At 41.0% G+C, this 17165-nt stretch overlaps 1 protein-coding gene across 8 annotated transcripts in view; it reads right to left on the reverse strand.

The window, feature by feature from the left end:
• The window catches only part of C2H8orf34 (chromosome 2 C8orf34 homolog), a 366689-nt gene that overhangs the window by 312416 nt on the left and 37108 nt on the right, over nt 1-17165 (reverse strand). For all 8 annotated transcript variants that reach the window (XR_012157171.2, XM_073330917.2, XM_073330918.2 and 5 more), the window contains exons 2-4: nt 11151-11298; nt 7845-7976; nt 1472-1600 (exon numbers count right to left, since the gene is read on the reverse strand). Coding sequence is in view for 7 of the 8 variants with exons in the window: in XM_073330917.2 (XP_073187018.1) it covers nt 1472-1600; nt 7845-7976; nt 11151-11298 (409 nt within the window). In the remaining variant the exon portion in view is untranslated. The remainder of the gene's footprint in view (nt 1-1471; nt 1601-7844; nt 7977-11150; nt 11299-17165) is intronic.

The following is a 17165-nucleotide window of genomic DNA, read 5'->3' on the forward strand; positions in this document are numbered from 1 at the left end:
TCAATGTTCTCTCAGAGGCATTTGGTGCATTACTTCCCACTCTCAGATGTGCACTGTGTATGCTGTAGAGAGGATAATGATGTGTCTGTGAAATCTCTCTCTCTTGCATTTCAGAGTGTTCTCGGGGTATTTAAGTAGTTCATGACACATACTCCCAACACAGCAGGAACACATGTGCACATCAGCTCTTCCCTGGGAGAGGTATCGGGAAGCACTGCGTCCTCACTGTTGATGACTATCTTCTCTAGAGTCACCCCCTGCTTTGGGAATGTTGGTCAGTATGGATAAGGTATCTGTGGAGTTTATTATTAATTATTATTAAAGCACAGCCTCTAAATCTGGATCCCAGGCATTATGGAACTGTTTCTTACTTCTGTCCCCCATATACACATCAGACAACTGGCCCCGCCCTGCACTCTTTCCTATTTACCTCTACAGCACAGCAGGTAGCTGGGAAAGAGCAAAGAGTAGTCGTTGCCACACAGCACCAGTGGCTTCCTACAGCAGCTTCAGATTTCTTTCTTCCTCATTCATGGCTAATACCCATAGTGATTTGTAGGATAGAAGGGGACAGGGATCTGTGTTGCTTCTCCTTCCAAAAGCCAGACAAGACCTTCACTCTTAGGACACACCTGCATCAAACCGCATAAACTTCTGGAAAGCTTTGACTTTTGGGGCCATAAAGAACTGCGCTATGGAACATCCTATATGAGTTTCCATGAGGACATGTGGTTCCCAACACCCTCAGCCCTTAAGTTATCACTCTTTAAAATAAGTCAGCTTTCACACATTGGCAATTTGCTTTCTCCCTAGTTAAGACTTGGCGTAGTTCAACTGTTGGACTGGCACTACTGGTCCAATTAACTGGTTAATTGATTGTTAAAATTATTAGTTTTTCCTGTGATTATATTTAAGTTCTAGAATTCTAGACACATTGGGTTAATTTGTTTTTCCACCATAATGGCAAACCCCAGGGAAAAGAATCAATTTAAGACCTGCCTTTTTTGTGGGGGAAATATATCTGCAGTAGCACCCCCTCCCCCCAAAAAACTCGGATGTCTTTTACTAATGGACAATAAATGCTCCATTTGCCTTGGTTTTACCTCTTGGCCCCATCAGGACAAAATTTTCTTTGTAGCCCACCGTTTACACCTTCTCTAAAAAAAATTACTTTTTTTCCAGTTTAAACCGATATTGTTTACAATTCTTAATCTAGTTTATGTAAGTAAGTGATTGTTTATTGGGATAAAAGCCATGAAATGGCTTGTTTTCTTTAATTAAAAGTTTTATTTTAAGTGAACAGTGTCCCTGATCTCCCTTTCACTTACCCAGTGTAACTTTGTTGACTTCAGTGGAGTTACTCCTAAATGACACCAGTGTAAAAGAAATACCACCACCTTTAGTACATATTTATAATATATTCGTAAGTTCAATATTCTACAGTCACATTAAAAAATTAAAAGCAACTTACTCCGAGAGAGATTCTCAAGGGCTTTCCCCAGCTTCTTACTTTCCTGAAGAATATGATTTAATTCATCAAACTCATGGCTCTCCGGTTTTGTCCGCCAGTCCCATTTAGGATGCTCTATTGACCTTGGCACTAAAGTAAAATTATATATAAAGATTAGATTTCATAATTCAGAAAGCTACAGTAGCAATAAGCTGTGCAATGAGTCTACAAGATCAAGAATGCTCATAATGTTGAAGTCAGTTTTCCCCTTCCTATAACACTAACTGGATATATTTTTATTTCAGTTAGTGGGGAAGTTCCAAAGGAGAGGGGGAGGGAAGGGTCCTGAGGCAGGATTTCCAAATGACCTTTGTTACCAAATCAACTAACTACCAGGAACAGCTAACACTGAATTCTCAGACCAAAAAAAACCCAACAATGTACACATTGGTCTGCAAGTGAAACCACTACACGGTAAATGAAACGTGTGCCTATTGGCCAATAAAATGAAAGACGACAAAATGGAAATAAAGAACTACTATTTCTGTTTTTATTATTAGTTTTACCATAAACAAAACATGTTTTATTTATATAAATACTCCTGCCATTGTCTCAATTCAGTATACGCAAAAGCAAAAGAAATAATTGCATCCGATGAAGTGAGCTGTAGCTCATGAAAGCTTATGCTCAAATAAATTGGTTAGTCTCTAAGGTGCCACAAGTACTCCTTTTCTTTTTGCGAATACAGACTAACACGGCTGCTACTCTGAAACTGAACAAAATAGGTCTCTATTACATACCAGGTAAAAGGCTTTGTAAGCATATGAGCTTTTACTCTGTTCCCTTAGGGCTTCTTGGGAAGCATACTCTTCTGTTGAGTCTGCATTACAACACCCAAGAGATTTTATCTTAAGAGAACATTAGCTCAACTCTAAAGATGACCTCAACTGCTATGCCAGAGGCTAGAAAGCTCCCTCATGTCAAAAGCTATGTAAGTGGATTGCTGCATTCTGCATCAAGCTGCAACTCCCGAGTTAATACACACTGCAGTAACACTATATGGAAGTGACAAAATTCTGGGTGATGCTAGTAACATTCCTTTCAAAAAGAAATAGCCAATGTCACTGCCCCCCATTCAAATGAAAATAATTTATAAAAAAATAAGAACATGACTACTGCTTCACCTCATTTAAACAGCTTTGACATCTTCCTTTTTGATTTCACTAACTCTCAACTCCCTTTATTTACAAACTACATCTGCACCAAATACATAAAAACAATTTACAGACTTCTATATCTTGTGCAGCATAAACTGGCACTTGAAATGATATGGAATTGCTGGGTTCCTGGTTAAAAAGAGTTATTCAAACCGATGAACATAAAGAAAGCTAAGGAGTACTTGTGGCACCTTAGAGACTAACACATTTATTTGAGCATAAGCTTTCATGAGCTACAGCTCACTTCATTGGATCTAATTCTTTCCTCACTATGAGGATGTAGCTCATTAGTGTCAATACGAATCACATGCATAACAATTAAAGACCTTTTTATATTTGTTTGTGTTGCTTTAGTCATCCTTTTAATTACTGCATTTATTTTAGTGCTCTCCCATTCCCTATATTAGGATTTTTTAATGTTTATTAAAAGTCTTATTTTTATACTACTCTGAATAACTGTCTTCCTTATTAGCCCTAACCAGAATCGATTTTTCCTCAGATGCACTGCAGAAAAAATAGAAATACTGATTATTTCCCACAGATTCTAGAATAGAAAGCAAAAGTCCATTGTCTTTTCTGAAGTTAGAAATCACGTGTTGCTTCTTCTACTAATTTCCCTCTTAAGCATTTATTAACTTTTGATATTACAATAAATTAGCAGAAGAAACTAGATCATCCATGCCTTTGAATTTGGGTCTTGGCTTATTTTTCCACAATTAGGTAGTCTCTTGTACAGGTTTCACTGCATATCATTTCTATTAGTTTCTGTTCACTTCTCACTTCAGATTTAGTATAGCCCCTTAGTAATATTCCTACCCTTCTCCTGTTTATGCTTAATCATTCATCAAAATGTTTCCGTATTTTAAATCCCCATCATATTACCTGAATCAGCCTTGTGTGTTATTCAGATCTATAAACAATCTTTACCTTGAAAGGATGAACCTAAAATTTATGACATTCATAGCATTTTCGTATGGAAGTCAGTTAGCTGTTCCCTTTTATAAAGTTGAGATTTCATATCAGAAATCTTTCATTCTACATCTCAGAAAGCTGCCCCTTTGCCACCAGCTTCCATTCTCTCTCTCTCTCTCTCTCCCCCTCCCTCTCCCCCCCTTTTCCCTCCCAACATCTACAACAGACACATCCAGTCTCTTAGTTAAACCTTTGTTCCTATAAAGAATAATCAGTTTTCTATAGGGAGATTATTTTGTTTTTTAAAGAGACACAACTGTCTTTTCAAAGATCAGACTTGCTGGTGAATCAGACCATTGGCTCATTAAACCTTCTAGCAATAGTTTGGGGAATGCAACTCCCACCACCATAAGGCATGTGCACACACACCCATGGTGGAGGTGGAAAATTCCTAGGCAATCATTGAGACACTCTGTGGCAGCCAGTTTATGCTTGAAGTGAGGTAGCATATACTTCTTAGTGTGCATAACTAAAGACATCATTATTGGTCATAAAATTAGCCATCCCCTTATTAAAGCCAACAACATCTATCTTTTAGTTCCCTGTGGCAAAAAGTGCTAACATGATCCCTGGATGTATAACAGAGGAACACTAAGCAGGAATAAGGAGATATTACATCTGCATAGGACATTGGTGAGATCACTGCTGAAATGCAGTCTCTACACTTTCGAAAGGATGTTAAGGAGACGGTTTAGAGCATAGGTACTGGAACTAGCAGTGTGAGGGGTGCTGCAGCACCCCCTTTTTGAAGTGGTTTCCATCATATACAGGGTTTACAGTTTGGTTCAATGGCTCTCAGCACCCCCACTTTCAAAACTGTTCCAGTATCCCCTGGTTCAGAGAAGAGCTATAGGCATGATTTGTCATCTGAAAAAAACTAGTCCTTACTATGATGTTAAAGGAGCTCAACCTATTTAGTTTATCAAATAAAAGATTAAGAGGCAAATTGATCACAGTCTTTGATACAAGCATTCTATAAACATAAATAGATAACATTTAATCTAGCAGTCAAAATTTCAGTTGGAAATAAGAAAATTTTTAAGCAGCAGGAATAATTAATCATTGGAAAAAGCTTATTGGGAAATGTTGTAAATTCTCCATCAATTGGAGCTTTTAAATCACGAAAACGTAAACTGCCATTCAACCACAAGTTATGGTCTTGATGTGGGAATCACTGAGTGAAATTATATGGCCTAAATTACACAAGAAGTCAGACTAGGTAAAGATAAAAAAAAATTAAGGACAAAGACTCAATGAGCTGTAATATTCAATTGATTTAATCACTTTGAAACTTATTTTGGGACTATAAATATTATAAAACAGAATTTTTCTCCAAGTGAAGATTAAGATGCTGGGACACGATGATGTACTATCATGATTTATTAAAGCGGAAGTAACAAAAGAACTATGAGCACAGTTGAGAGGATAGAATAAATCAAGGATTAAATATTTCAGGCAGACAAACAATTGATGCAGTGGCTTTCAGAAGTCTTGGTTACTCTGGGACTTAAACTTACTACAGAAATCATTTCTGAAAGAGTTACAGAAGGAAGGAGTTTCTGTAGTTAGTCTACTAGTATGGCTTTTATGGCACACAGTATATGCGAATCTCATTTCAGATGCAGTTTTTAAAAGGTGTGGGAGAAATTTCAGACCTCCAATATGGATAACATAAAATCATAAAAAGACCTTTTCATTACTTGAGCTAAGATACCATTCCAGAACCTGGACTTTATACTTCATAATATTGAATCCCCATCACCAGTTTTAAGATTTGTAGAGTCCTGGAAGAGGGCATAAATATTTCAGAGTAAAATACAGGAATTCAGCACAAATATTGTTGGAAAGATCACCAGATGGGTAAAATAAGGACTGAAATCTGTAGTGGTAGATGTGGTAATTCTTTAAAAGTCTATTAAAAATATTGACAGGTTTCAGAGTAACAGCCGTGTTAGTCTGTATTCGCAAAAAGAAAAGAAAAGGAGTACTTGTGGCACCTTAGAGACTAACCAATTTATTAGAGCATAAGCTTTCGTGAGCTACAGCTCACTTCCTCAGATGCATATCGTGGAAACTGCAGCAGGCTTTATATATACACAGAGAATATGAAACAATACCTCCTCCCACCCCACTGTCCTGCTGGTAATAGCTTATCTAAAGTGATCATCAGGTGGGCCACCTGATGATCACTTTAGATAAGCTATTACCAGCAGGACAGTGGGGTGGGAGGAGGTATTGTTTCATATTCTCTGTGTATATATAAAGCCTGCTGCAGTTTCCACGATATGCATCTGAGGAAGTGAGCTGTAGCTCACGAAAGCTTATGCTCTAATAAATTGGTTAGTCTCTAAGGTGCCACAAGTACTCCTTTTCTTTTCTTTTTATTAAAAATATTATTAGCTATATCAGCTGGCCTACTGTCTTTAATTAAGGTCTACCGTCAGCCCATCCTCTTGGGGCACCCTGCATTATTCCTGGTCCTTGAAGCATCAAGATGGCAAGGCCTGTGACTGTCTCCCTCTCAATCTCTACAGCCAGCAGTCTTTGAGGCACAGCAATCTTCTTCCTGTTCACCACCCTTTCCTGTGGCAGGTTCTCTCTTTTTAAGCATCTCCACCCTGGCAGAGCAAGCTTTACAGGTGTGCCTTGTTAGAGCTGAATGAGGGTATGCCCCTTCACAACATCTATGGAACTGCACACAGTGAAACTTTTAGAAAGTACTGTGGCTATTCATGTTATGTACCTTTCTTCTCTGCAATGGGAAAGGAAGTACCAGTTTTGATTATTCTGAGTCAAGATAGATGGACTTCTGATGTGTATTTCTATTCCTCTTGTTTGCAGTGGGGCTCCATCTTTATAATGCACTGAGCATTAAATCAAGTGGGCATTCCAGTGGTGGAGATTAGGCGACTAGCAGATTAATGGCTCAGAGAGGCCACCTTGCTGCTTATGTTGTATATCCCTAGGAAAATTGTAAAAAATCAGCTCTAGTGAGCACATCTTGTGTATAAACCTAAATATTCAGTTTCCACCAACTCCTTTCCCTACATTCATATTGAGATTGCAACAACTCTAGTACCACTGAGTTTCCTGTGGCAGATGCCTAAACAAATCCAGGGGGTGCCCAGAACACCACTTGGTTTCCCAATACTGATGACTCCTTAGGGTCTGTCAGCCTGATGTATGGCTGGGTTATGTGGCAGCAAGAGGCTAGAGCATTCCTCACATCTAAATAGCTGAGGATCAGAATTAGGCCCCATTATTTTTTTCTGAAGTAGGAATCATACAATGACAGTGAACATGAAGTGCTCTGCCTAACTGTACATTTCTGCTCTTAGACAAACTTTAAACTAGTAATTTCTTTTTCTTTGTATACTTTTTTCTTCTGAATTCTCACTCCTGATAGGGATAGTATTAATGTAGCTATGTTTATATTGATGGGCCTAAATTTACAATGTTATATACACATTTATAACCAGCTTTTTTCTCAATAGTGACCTAGTAGGAGTGCATCCTAGTCCCCCAAATACAGCTGGATGGCTTCATTGTGTTTTTGATCTTGGGAAATGTTGTGATTTATGAAGCATCTGTTTTACTTGTATGAAAACTTAGATTTCATTAAGTTCAAAATAAGTTTATTTAATATTTGGTACCATACATGTGTGCATTGGCACTATTATACTTCATTAAAATTCCTTTATCACCATTTACCTTACAAGTCATTGTCAATACTCTTGTTCCTTTCCCTTAACATATAATTAGGTTTTCCCAGCAAGTCTCAAAATAGTCCTCCTATTTCCCAGCACTACTTGTGTCTAAAACCAGATGTGTTTTCAATGAGTTGTTTGCATTTATTGATTTCACTGAAGAAACTACCTACATCTGCTATTATTAGCATTAAGAATATAGAGAATAGGTTTTGTGTATGTGTTGGCAATTGAAACATCAATCAAAATCAACATTTTAAAACATAAAACAGTACATAACATTCAAACTTATTTTTTTCTAAATTAATCCTATTCATATACGGTAGCACAATACTACTAACAGTCTATGGTGTGTATTAAAATATAACGAGAACTGAAGTCTATTACGACGTGTATCCAACCATTTCAACTGAAGGACAGCCCTGTTTTGCATTTTATTTCAACCCTGAGTACAATCGGATGGTTGTATTAATTAATAAAACATTGAAATTTGCTTACATGACTTGGATTCCAGTGATGGTGGAGAAATGTTGGACACAGCGAGGTCACTCTTTGACTTTTTAGGTTTCTTTGCATTTACCTGCCAGGGTTTATCATAACTTCTACAATCTCTTCTTGTTCCTTTGTTTTCTGTCGCAAAAATAAAATTTCAGGTGATTACATTTGCATGGTCACTTTTCAAGGTTATGTTACATGATAAACCCAGTTTGACAAGGCACCTCCTTCACCTTGTTAGCCTCAGCGTTTCTCTCTCTGGCGGTGGAGGCCTGGAGTGCAGCAATCCTACTGCAGGGGTTTTTAATTCTTTGCTTTGGTTTATTTTTTCAATATTTACACTGTGGGCCTCAGGGTAGGCCCAAGCAGTTCTTTTAAGCAAAAAAAAAATCAAACTCACAACACAAAATAAATGTTTTCCCGCCTCCACCCCAGATCATTGTCTTATTATGCTGGCTTCTGGTTGCCAGTCCTTCTCCAAACAAGAGTTAACATGACTGTTTCCCCTATAAGGAGGGGAGCAGCCTCCCGTCTGGGAGAAACCTTTTCTCCCTGTTGTCCCTACCCTACTGCAGCTACTGCGCCCCTCCTGTCTGTGTGTCTCTCTCTCCCACCAGAAGAGGTGTTTCTAAAGGTCACTGGCAGCCCTTAATTGGTCTCTAATTAACCTGAGAACCTCTTTTCAGTTCATAGGGGAAAGGGCCTTCTCCATTCTATGGCTGATAAACCAGCCTCCCACTACTCTCTCATAGAGAGGATGTTGGCTCAGGGAGTTCTCTGCGACTGTGGGGCCTATTTCTGATTCTCCCTCTGTTCACACATTTGGGCAGAGCTCCTCTGGGATGTGTCCGCTGGCTCCTTGACATCTTCAAGGAGCAGTGGGCGCTGTTTGGGGTTTTCTGCTCAGTGTCCCCTTCAGGTTCCCTACTTTTGACCCTCACACCCTTTGACCCTGTCCTTTTTTTCCTTCTGTTGTCCCCTCTGTATTTATTTGAGTCCCAGGCTCAGTGGATTCTCCTATAGCTGGGGAAGGGTCCTTTAGCCATGGGCGGCTTGCACAAATCCACTTCTCCGGAACCCAACAGGACCACTCTCTCATAGCTGTCAGGTCTGACTTTGTCACACCGGATAAAAATATACCCAGTAGATCCAGGCAACCCAAAGTATCAGTCTAGGACCATAAGGCCAGCTGCTCTTCCTCTTCCCCTTGCTGAATTATGCCAAACACAATTTCAGATCCTGGCACAAGAATATACAAACTACTGCTTGCTTTCTTTCACATTTAACTTGAGAAATTTATGGACATGCCTTTGAGTAAAAATGCAGGGGATGATCCTTAGCTGTGACCATGAAGCCTCAACACAGTTGAGAAGTGGGGTGAGGAAAACGGAAACAAAACGGAAAGCCTCCTTTGCACTCCTCCAATACTAGGGCTACTTTCTGACGGGCCGGAAAACAAGCACAAACTGGAGCAATGAGAAGGCTGCTCCAGCTTGCACTGGCTGGATATTGCAGCCAGGAATCACTAGGGTGGAGGAATGCCCATACCTACAGGCCATGCCCTGTGTGCCAGTCACAAGCCTGTGGGAGGCACAGAAGTCCTTACAGCAGATCTACACCACCTAAATATCCCCTTTGCGTGGAAGAGCATGCTGTGACCAGTTAAGTCACTTTAGGTCAACTTTGTGCCAGTGGAGGGCAGGAGCTGGCATATATTATACAGGTATGGAGTTTAAATTAAGTCTTGTTTTGAATATCCTTCTTTTTTGATGTATTTAAAACAATCCCTGTTTTGAGACTATTCCTCAGAGTGTTAATGGAAATAGTTATTTAGCATTTATTTATATGTTCCAACTTTATAGCTAACATTCAGCTCGGTCTCCTTCATTAATGAGGGCTTTACACCTGCCAGTTAATTCCCAAAAAAAACAAAATGTACTTAAGTTACAGTCACACTTTCTAAGTGTAATTCAAGGGAAGAGCTACCATTAAACACAAGCATTACAAAAATTAATGGACAGATTCTGGTAGCCTTAATCATATTACTGTATGGCACTATTTGAAAAGTGTATGGAAATCAATTGCACTTTAAAGTTACATAAATAATGGGCATCAACAAGCTGCCAAACCTATTCCACATCAGAGGTCAGAGCTCATCTGCTTCCTGTCAGACTCCCCTCTCCCTGGTCCCTTTCAGACCCCTCCATGTTCTACCCCAACTTCCAGTGGTTCTGAAAAAAAGTTAAGTGCTTATACTCAAAACTGTAAACGCCAATTGCATTTAATAAAATGTATTCGCCACACAATTAAAAATTAACCACTATGCATCTGATGGAGGCCTGCTATGTTCCGACAGATTTTCAGTCAACTTTTGTCACAAAACCAAAATTTTAAAAAACACTTTTATGGATGAATATGTACCAAAATCTACTGGCTTATCAATGTGGGGGTTGCTATTGCAAATGTTTTAAAATCTCAAAACACAAAATTTGTCACACAGGGATTCATGCAATAGTAAGAGCTTCTTCCGGCAAAGTGCTGAGGTGAAGGGTGGTTAAAATGTGTTATTAAAAATCTAAATAAAGATTAACTCCAACCCATAGCTCCACTGTATATTTCATCTATATTTGTTTTGTAGATCTCTTACAGTTTGTATATCTGGAATTATATTGTTACCATTTTTGACTTGATCAATTAGCCTATATAAGGGTCTTGCAGATTGTTTCCATTCAGAGGAGAAATTGATGGAGTCAAGCTTTTTGTTTTATGCAATCCTGTTTATTTACCGTAGGAATCAAACAAGAGGCGGCACTTCCATTGCTCATAGTTCTAAGCCTCTTTCCAGACAGCACTCTGCCCAAAAATCTTCTCTCTTGGCTCTCCCTCAGGGTCACATTGCACGTGCTTCATACGCTTTCTCTCTCTGCCTGTTCTCCAAGTGCTTTTGCTCATAAACATGCATACCCCCATCAAACAATATCCAACCCCCTGAGTACCCAGAAAGATGAAATGTGGAGCATAGAAAAAGATAGAAAATTAAACATTACAAGTCAAAATTCATTGAGTTTTCTTGCCCTTAAGTGGGAATAACCCAATTAGGGGAACATCTGGCCATATATGCCTTATGGATTTGTCTCCTTTCTACCATATGGATTTCCTGAATGGTACAAAGAATAAATAAAAAAATCTATTTAAGAAATATTAGTTTCTGTTCATTTTACAATACTCACCTCTGTTTTCTTCATGTTATTTCTTTGGCATAATAGTATTTTTTTTAAATCTCAAAACATACAAATATTCCCCACTTACCTGATGTCTCACTTTCTGCCCAGAGAGCAGCAGATCCAGACAACGTTCTCTGAAGTGGACTCCGGTTCCCCTGTTTGGACTGAAGATGGTCAATGAGAAATGGGATTGGCTGGTCAGGAGTCTCTGTTATCAGCTTGGTCATCAGTTCCTTAAAGAAATGGGAGGGGGGGACAAAAAAAAACGAACACTTAGTGCAGCATTGTACCTTATACTGATCAAAAAATAAAGGCGTATTAATAACTGTAATTAATTAAGCCAGAGCCTAATGTCAACATTTGCGAGGAAAGTTTGAGTTGTCAGTCATGTTAAATTATTAACCATTACTAGTATTAACCTGTGGAGCATTCATATGTGTGTAATACTACTAGTTATTCAGAATGTCCTCTGGAATGATCCTGAGGACACTTGATCACATACACTTGAGCAGGTCTGGTATTCCATACAGTGATACAGCCGCAATGATACAAGCATTCCAGTAAGACACACACATTTTGATTCTGATCTCTTTGCATGACTGCAAAGGAGGAGAAACACCATTGACCTTAATGTTATACCAATGTAAGACCAGAATCTGGCCCACAAACTCAACAGATCATATAGATTTTGTTACAGGAATGAAAATACCCAAGGCCCAATTTTCAGTACTGCTAAGCACCCACAGCTCCCACTGACTGTAGATGTGAGTAGTTGTGTGTGTTTTCACTGAGGAGCTTGCAAAATGAAATTTAGTTATACACAGCTGCATTTGCAAAATTTTCTCAGAGGATGCAACTTTCTGAATTAAAACTAGCTTCCAGTTTTAATGTAGTCTAACCCTAAGTATTCAGAGTTTTCCCAGTACATCATTATGCACTGCAAGGGCAGAAAGGGCAGGAAAAGGATTCTATACAATACCAGTCTCTGAAGAGCAGTCCCGTGCAGCAATGTTACAGCCACCTTACGCAAAATGTGTGCTCCCTCAAGTTACAGCCGTAAAGCCATCTTTTTATACCTTACTTGTTTACCACTACAAAGTACTGTATATATCACCTGAAACTGGATTCAATTTATCATATACAGAAATCACAGACATGGCTAATGAAAGGGAAAGACAGGACACATTATAATCCTGTATTGTACACTTTATAAATGAACACAGAGGTGCATCATTCTGGCTCAATATTGTAAATAACCTCGACCCTTGTGGTCATGTATGTAATTTGTTTAAATCAGAAATGGAGGAAAAACAAAGTAAACAGGGGAGAGAAAAGGATTGAAAGGGCATGGCTATGCAAGGGCTCTATTTAACTTGCTTAGCTTTAAACAGTAGAATAAAAGATTTAATGGAAAACTTAAATACAGACAAGGAGCAGAACAGTCTCAAAACAGCAACTGGAGGGTGTTAATAGTTTGAAAACCTCCTTAGCATGTAACTTGTAAGATGCAAGAGATGCAGTCAAGGAATTTCAAATACAGTGTAGCCAGGAGAAAAGGGAAAAAGCTAAGTGGGTGCAGCAAGCACAAGATCTAAAGGGTGCTCACACTGTGGCACATAGCCAGTTAACTTCTATTTGCATGGGCGTGTCAACAGACCACTCTGAAAACAGACGAAAGCAATAGGCAGTGGGAGTACATACTCAGGTTTTTCAGTAGCAGGCAGCAATCCCCACTCTCCTTCTTGAGCCAGGTTAAAAACCAGATGTCTTGGTTTTCACCCCCCATTCTCTAATCCATTGAGCCCAACTTCCCACTCAGAACTAACAATTTAACCTTTTTCAAATATTTTTCCATACAGGTCAATTTTTTCCTTTATGTCCTCTCCCAATTTGTTAAACTCGTTGCTGCTGCCTGTACTTTAAAATTACCTCACAGAGTTAATTAATTTCTCTTGGCTCATGTCTTCCTTACTTCCTGCACTGCTTTCTCCTCACTTCTGCCCTCTCTTTGTTTTAAAAGTTAAAGAAGTTATAAGCGCACACCTTTCCACAACAACTATCATTACCATACAGTACACATGGCAAGTTAACTCTGCCCTCCTTTTAGCCCTTCTGCACACACTCCTCTACTAGACTGTTTTCCCCAACATTAGTAGTTGTGGATGTTTGATGTAATAGTGCCTTGAGTTAGAAGAAGACAGTTTGGTAAAAGGGTACGTGAAGGAGGTCAATTGAAGGCTTGCACAGGTACATGGTAGAGCAAATTATTTGTATTCACTTCAAGGCCCTTTTATACAGCCAGAGTGGTGCAGAAGCTTAAGTGTGAGCAAAAAGAGCCCCAAACAGACTTCCTAGATGAAAAAAGACATTTCACTAAAGAAATCAAAATGGAGAAAACAGGTCTGGTTTCACGGCTTTTACAAAAAAAATTAAGAGGACTGTCCATGATCTGTTATTATTTGTTAATAAGAAGCCAATAGAGATATCTTTGGTTTTGGAATAGAAATCCAGAGGAACAAGAGCAGCTGCTGAATGAGCAGTGATCACAAAAGGAACTGAACGTCGAAATAGCAGAACTTTGGTGAAAGTCCACCCAGAAAGTCTTCCAGCAGCATGTCCATGTGTCACAGGAAGGAAGGCCCATTTCACAGAAGAGGAAAAAGATTAAATGAGTCTCTCTACCCAGAAGGCAATATGCAAGTTAGAGCGCTTCATGGGTTTTCACTTGGAGATGGCACATCAGCCACAGCCACTTTTTTTTCCTGGTAAGATGAAGTATGGAAACTGGTAAATGAGGTGATGCATAAACCTGTGCTGATACTCTGCACAGGAACCAGTTTCATCCTGTCTGAATGTCTAGAAAACAAAGTCAGAAGAGTTCCAGAAACAACAGACTTTTGCCTATACAGGTTAGTGAATGGGCTGCAACAACATCACGTGTTCTTAAAACAAGGAAATGAGAGGATTCTTGAACTACAGAGTCACCATAAACTGTTGGCTGGAAGGATCGACAAAATATACATGCTAAACTGTCTGAGGAGTTGAAGTTGACCTACCTCAATAATATAAAGAGATGGCATTACCAGCAGATTAAATTTCAAATAAGTATACAAAAACATCTATTTATGAAAGGCTACTATATTCCAGATTATGGGTAAAATATTTTTCTTTTGCCAAGGTATGTTTGTTGCAAGGGGTGGAGAAGAAAGGTTTCAGGGAGCAGTTTCTGGCTCACCAATTCTCAAGCTGCCCCAGCCTAGATGTCAGAGCACTCTGGAGACTATTCACCAGCTGTGAATTGCCAGACTATAGAAGAGCTCAGGTTTGCCCTGCCTCTGAAACTCTGTATGCAGGGTAGAGAATGAAACTGGCATAAGAGTTATTCCCTGCCAGATGAGAATTCCGAACCACTGGGAATTCTCAGTCTGACAGTTGCAACTAGATCCCAGCTCTTTTACACCATTTAAGTGCTGTAAAGATGCTGTATTGCATAAGAGAATCTGGCTCAGTTCATGGATCAGATTCTCTAAGATTTAGACATTTTCATCTGCTATTTAGGTGATATCTTAATAGCAAAATATTGAAGAAAACACTTGAAAAACTTTAAAGTGGTTCTGAAAAGGTCACAAAAGTGGTTTACATTAAGAAAGGAATCAACTGGCTTATTGGTGGCACAGATGCATTAATTATCTGAAGTGTACATAATATATTACAATGACAAAATCCTTTTAGGATTGGTATGAATTTGGTCTGAGGTTTTGAAGAATTATGCATCCTTTGATAGAAATAGACACAATATGCTAAGTAGACAACTATTCTCAAGTGGAAACAAAACAATTAAAACAACTGATCTCAACAAAACCTTTTCTGATTCAGTAGCATAGCTAGCAAATCACAAGATGATCCAAAACAATTTAAAGCTATTGAGAGAGATACATTTTGTGCTGTTACAATTAACCATTATACAGGCAAGCTTCAATAAGCTATTATATGCATAAGCAAACATATTATATGGTCACAGTTCCTGATAATTATCATCTATTTTATTTACTTTCAGTTCTAGCCCATATTATATAGAGGAACATTAACTTAATATTGCTAAAATGTGAGCATAAAGCTTATGCCAAAAAAACTTGCTTCCATATTTTTTTTCCAAGAGGCTATTTTATTTCCACCCTATCATCTTCAGCCTTGTCATCATGGAAACCCTCCCTCCAGCTGATGAGTGCTGTACAGAACGCCCTCTAGCTCTTGTTTACTTCATTCAAAGCATTTCCCACAAAGGGTCTAACAAGAGAAGCACAGAGGGACTCATTCAGCGGTCCCCCCAACTCATACCAATTGTGAAAGCAAAGACCAAATTTAGGACACAAATTAAGATTTCTCATATTTTTCAGTCGCTCTGGGTCTTCAGCGGCACTGAAGGACTTGCCGCTGAAGTGCTGCCGAAGGCCCGGAGCGAGTGAAGGACCCGCCGCCGAAGTGCCGCCAAAGGCTGGGTGAATAAAAATTCTCAGGGGAGCTTCCCCAGCTGAGAGCTCAGGCGGGACAGAAAGGATGGTCCCATGGGCCGCAGTTTGCCCACCCCTTTAACAACCAGTTCTAAACTGGCTTCAAAATTTAACAACCGGTTCAGGTGAACCGGTGCGAACTGGCTCCAGCTCACTACTGCCCCCACACCACCCCCCGCTCCATGGCAGAGGCTGATTACTGACTGGATGCTGCCAACTTTCCTTTTTGACCGCCCCCTGCCCTGCCCTGCCCCTCCTCCAAGGCCCTGCCCATGCCATGCCCCTTCTCTAAGGCCCCGCCTCCTGTTCACTCCATCCCTCCTCACCATCACTTGCTCTCCCCACCCTCACTTACTTGCCCATTTTCACTGGGCTGGCTCAGAGAGTTGAGATGCAGGAGGGGGTGCGGGCTCTGAGGTGAGGCCAGAAATGAGGAGTTCAGGGTGCAGGAGGGGACTCCTGGCTGAGGCAGTGGGTTGGGATGCAGGAGGGGGTGTGGACTCCTGCTAGGGGTGTGGGCTCTAGGGTAGTGCCAGATATGAGGGGCTTGGGGTGCAAAAGGGGGCTCCAGGCCAGGGGGGTGGAGCTGAGGGGTTCAGAGTATGGGAGGAGGCTCAGGCAGGGGATTGGGGTGTGGAGGGAATAAAGGCTCTGGGCTGCGGGAGCAGGTTCTGGGGTGGGGCCAGAAATGAGGGGTTCAGGGTGTGGGCCCCAGACTGGGACCGAGGGATTCGGAGGGCAGGAGGAGAATCAGGGCTGGGGGTGCAGACTCTGGAGCGGGGCTGAGGATGAGGAGTTTGGGATGTAGGAGGGTGCTCTGGGCTGGGACCAAGAGGTTGGGAGGGCAGGAGGGGAATCAGGGGGTTGTGGTACAGGCTTTGGGGTGAGGGCTCTGGGGTGGGGCTGGGGCCGAGGGGTTTGGATTGTGGGAGGGGGATCAGGACTAGGGCAGGGGCTTGGGGCACAACAGGGGTGAGGGCTCTGGCTGGTGGTGGGGGCTCTGGGGTGGGGCTGAGGGTTTGGGATGCAGGAGTGTGCTCCAGGCTGGGATTGAAGGGTTTGGAGGGCAGGAGGGGGATTGAGGCTGGGGTAGGGGGTTGAGGTGTGGGAGGGGGTCAGGGGTGCAGGCTCCAGGTAGCACTTACCTCAAGCAGCTCCCAGAAGCAGTGGCATGTCCCAGCTCCGGCTCCTTGGTGGAGGCTCAGCCAGGCAGCTCTGCGCACTGCCCCATCTGCAGGAGCCACCCCCACAGCTCCCATTGGCCACAGTTCCTGGCCAATGGGAGCTGCAGACCCAAGGTTTGGGGTGTGGCATGCATAGGAGTCAGAGGAGGGACACGCTGCTGCTTCCGGGAACCATGCGGAGCCAGGACAGGCAGGGAGCCTACCTTAGCCCCACTGTGCCATCGACCAGACTTTTAATGGCCTGGTCAGCAGTGCTGACCAGAAGTGCCAGGGTCCCTTTTCAACCAGGCATTCCAGTTGAAAACCATGTACAATCATTTCCACTTCCTGTACTAGCATGACAGCATCACTTTCATGCATTGTTCTGTGGCAAGTAACTCACATGCAGGACCTTCCCCAGCTCCT

The sequence above is a fragment of the Lepidochelys kempii genome, chromosome 2 (genome assembly GCF_965140285.1).
Source record: "Lepidochelys kempii isolate rLepKem1 chromosome 2, rLepKem1.hap1, whole genome shotgun sequence".
NCBI lineage: Eukaryota > Metazoa > Chordata > Testudines > Cheloniidae > Lepidochelys > Lepidochelys kempii.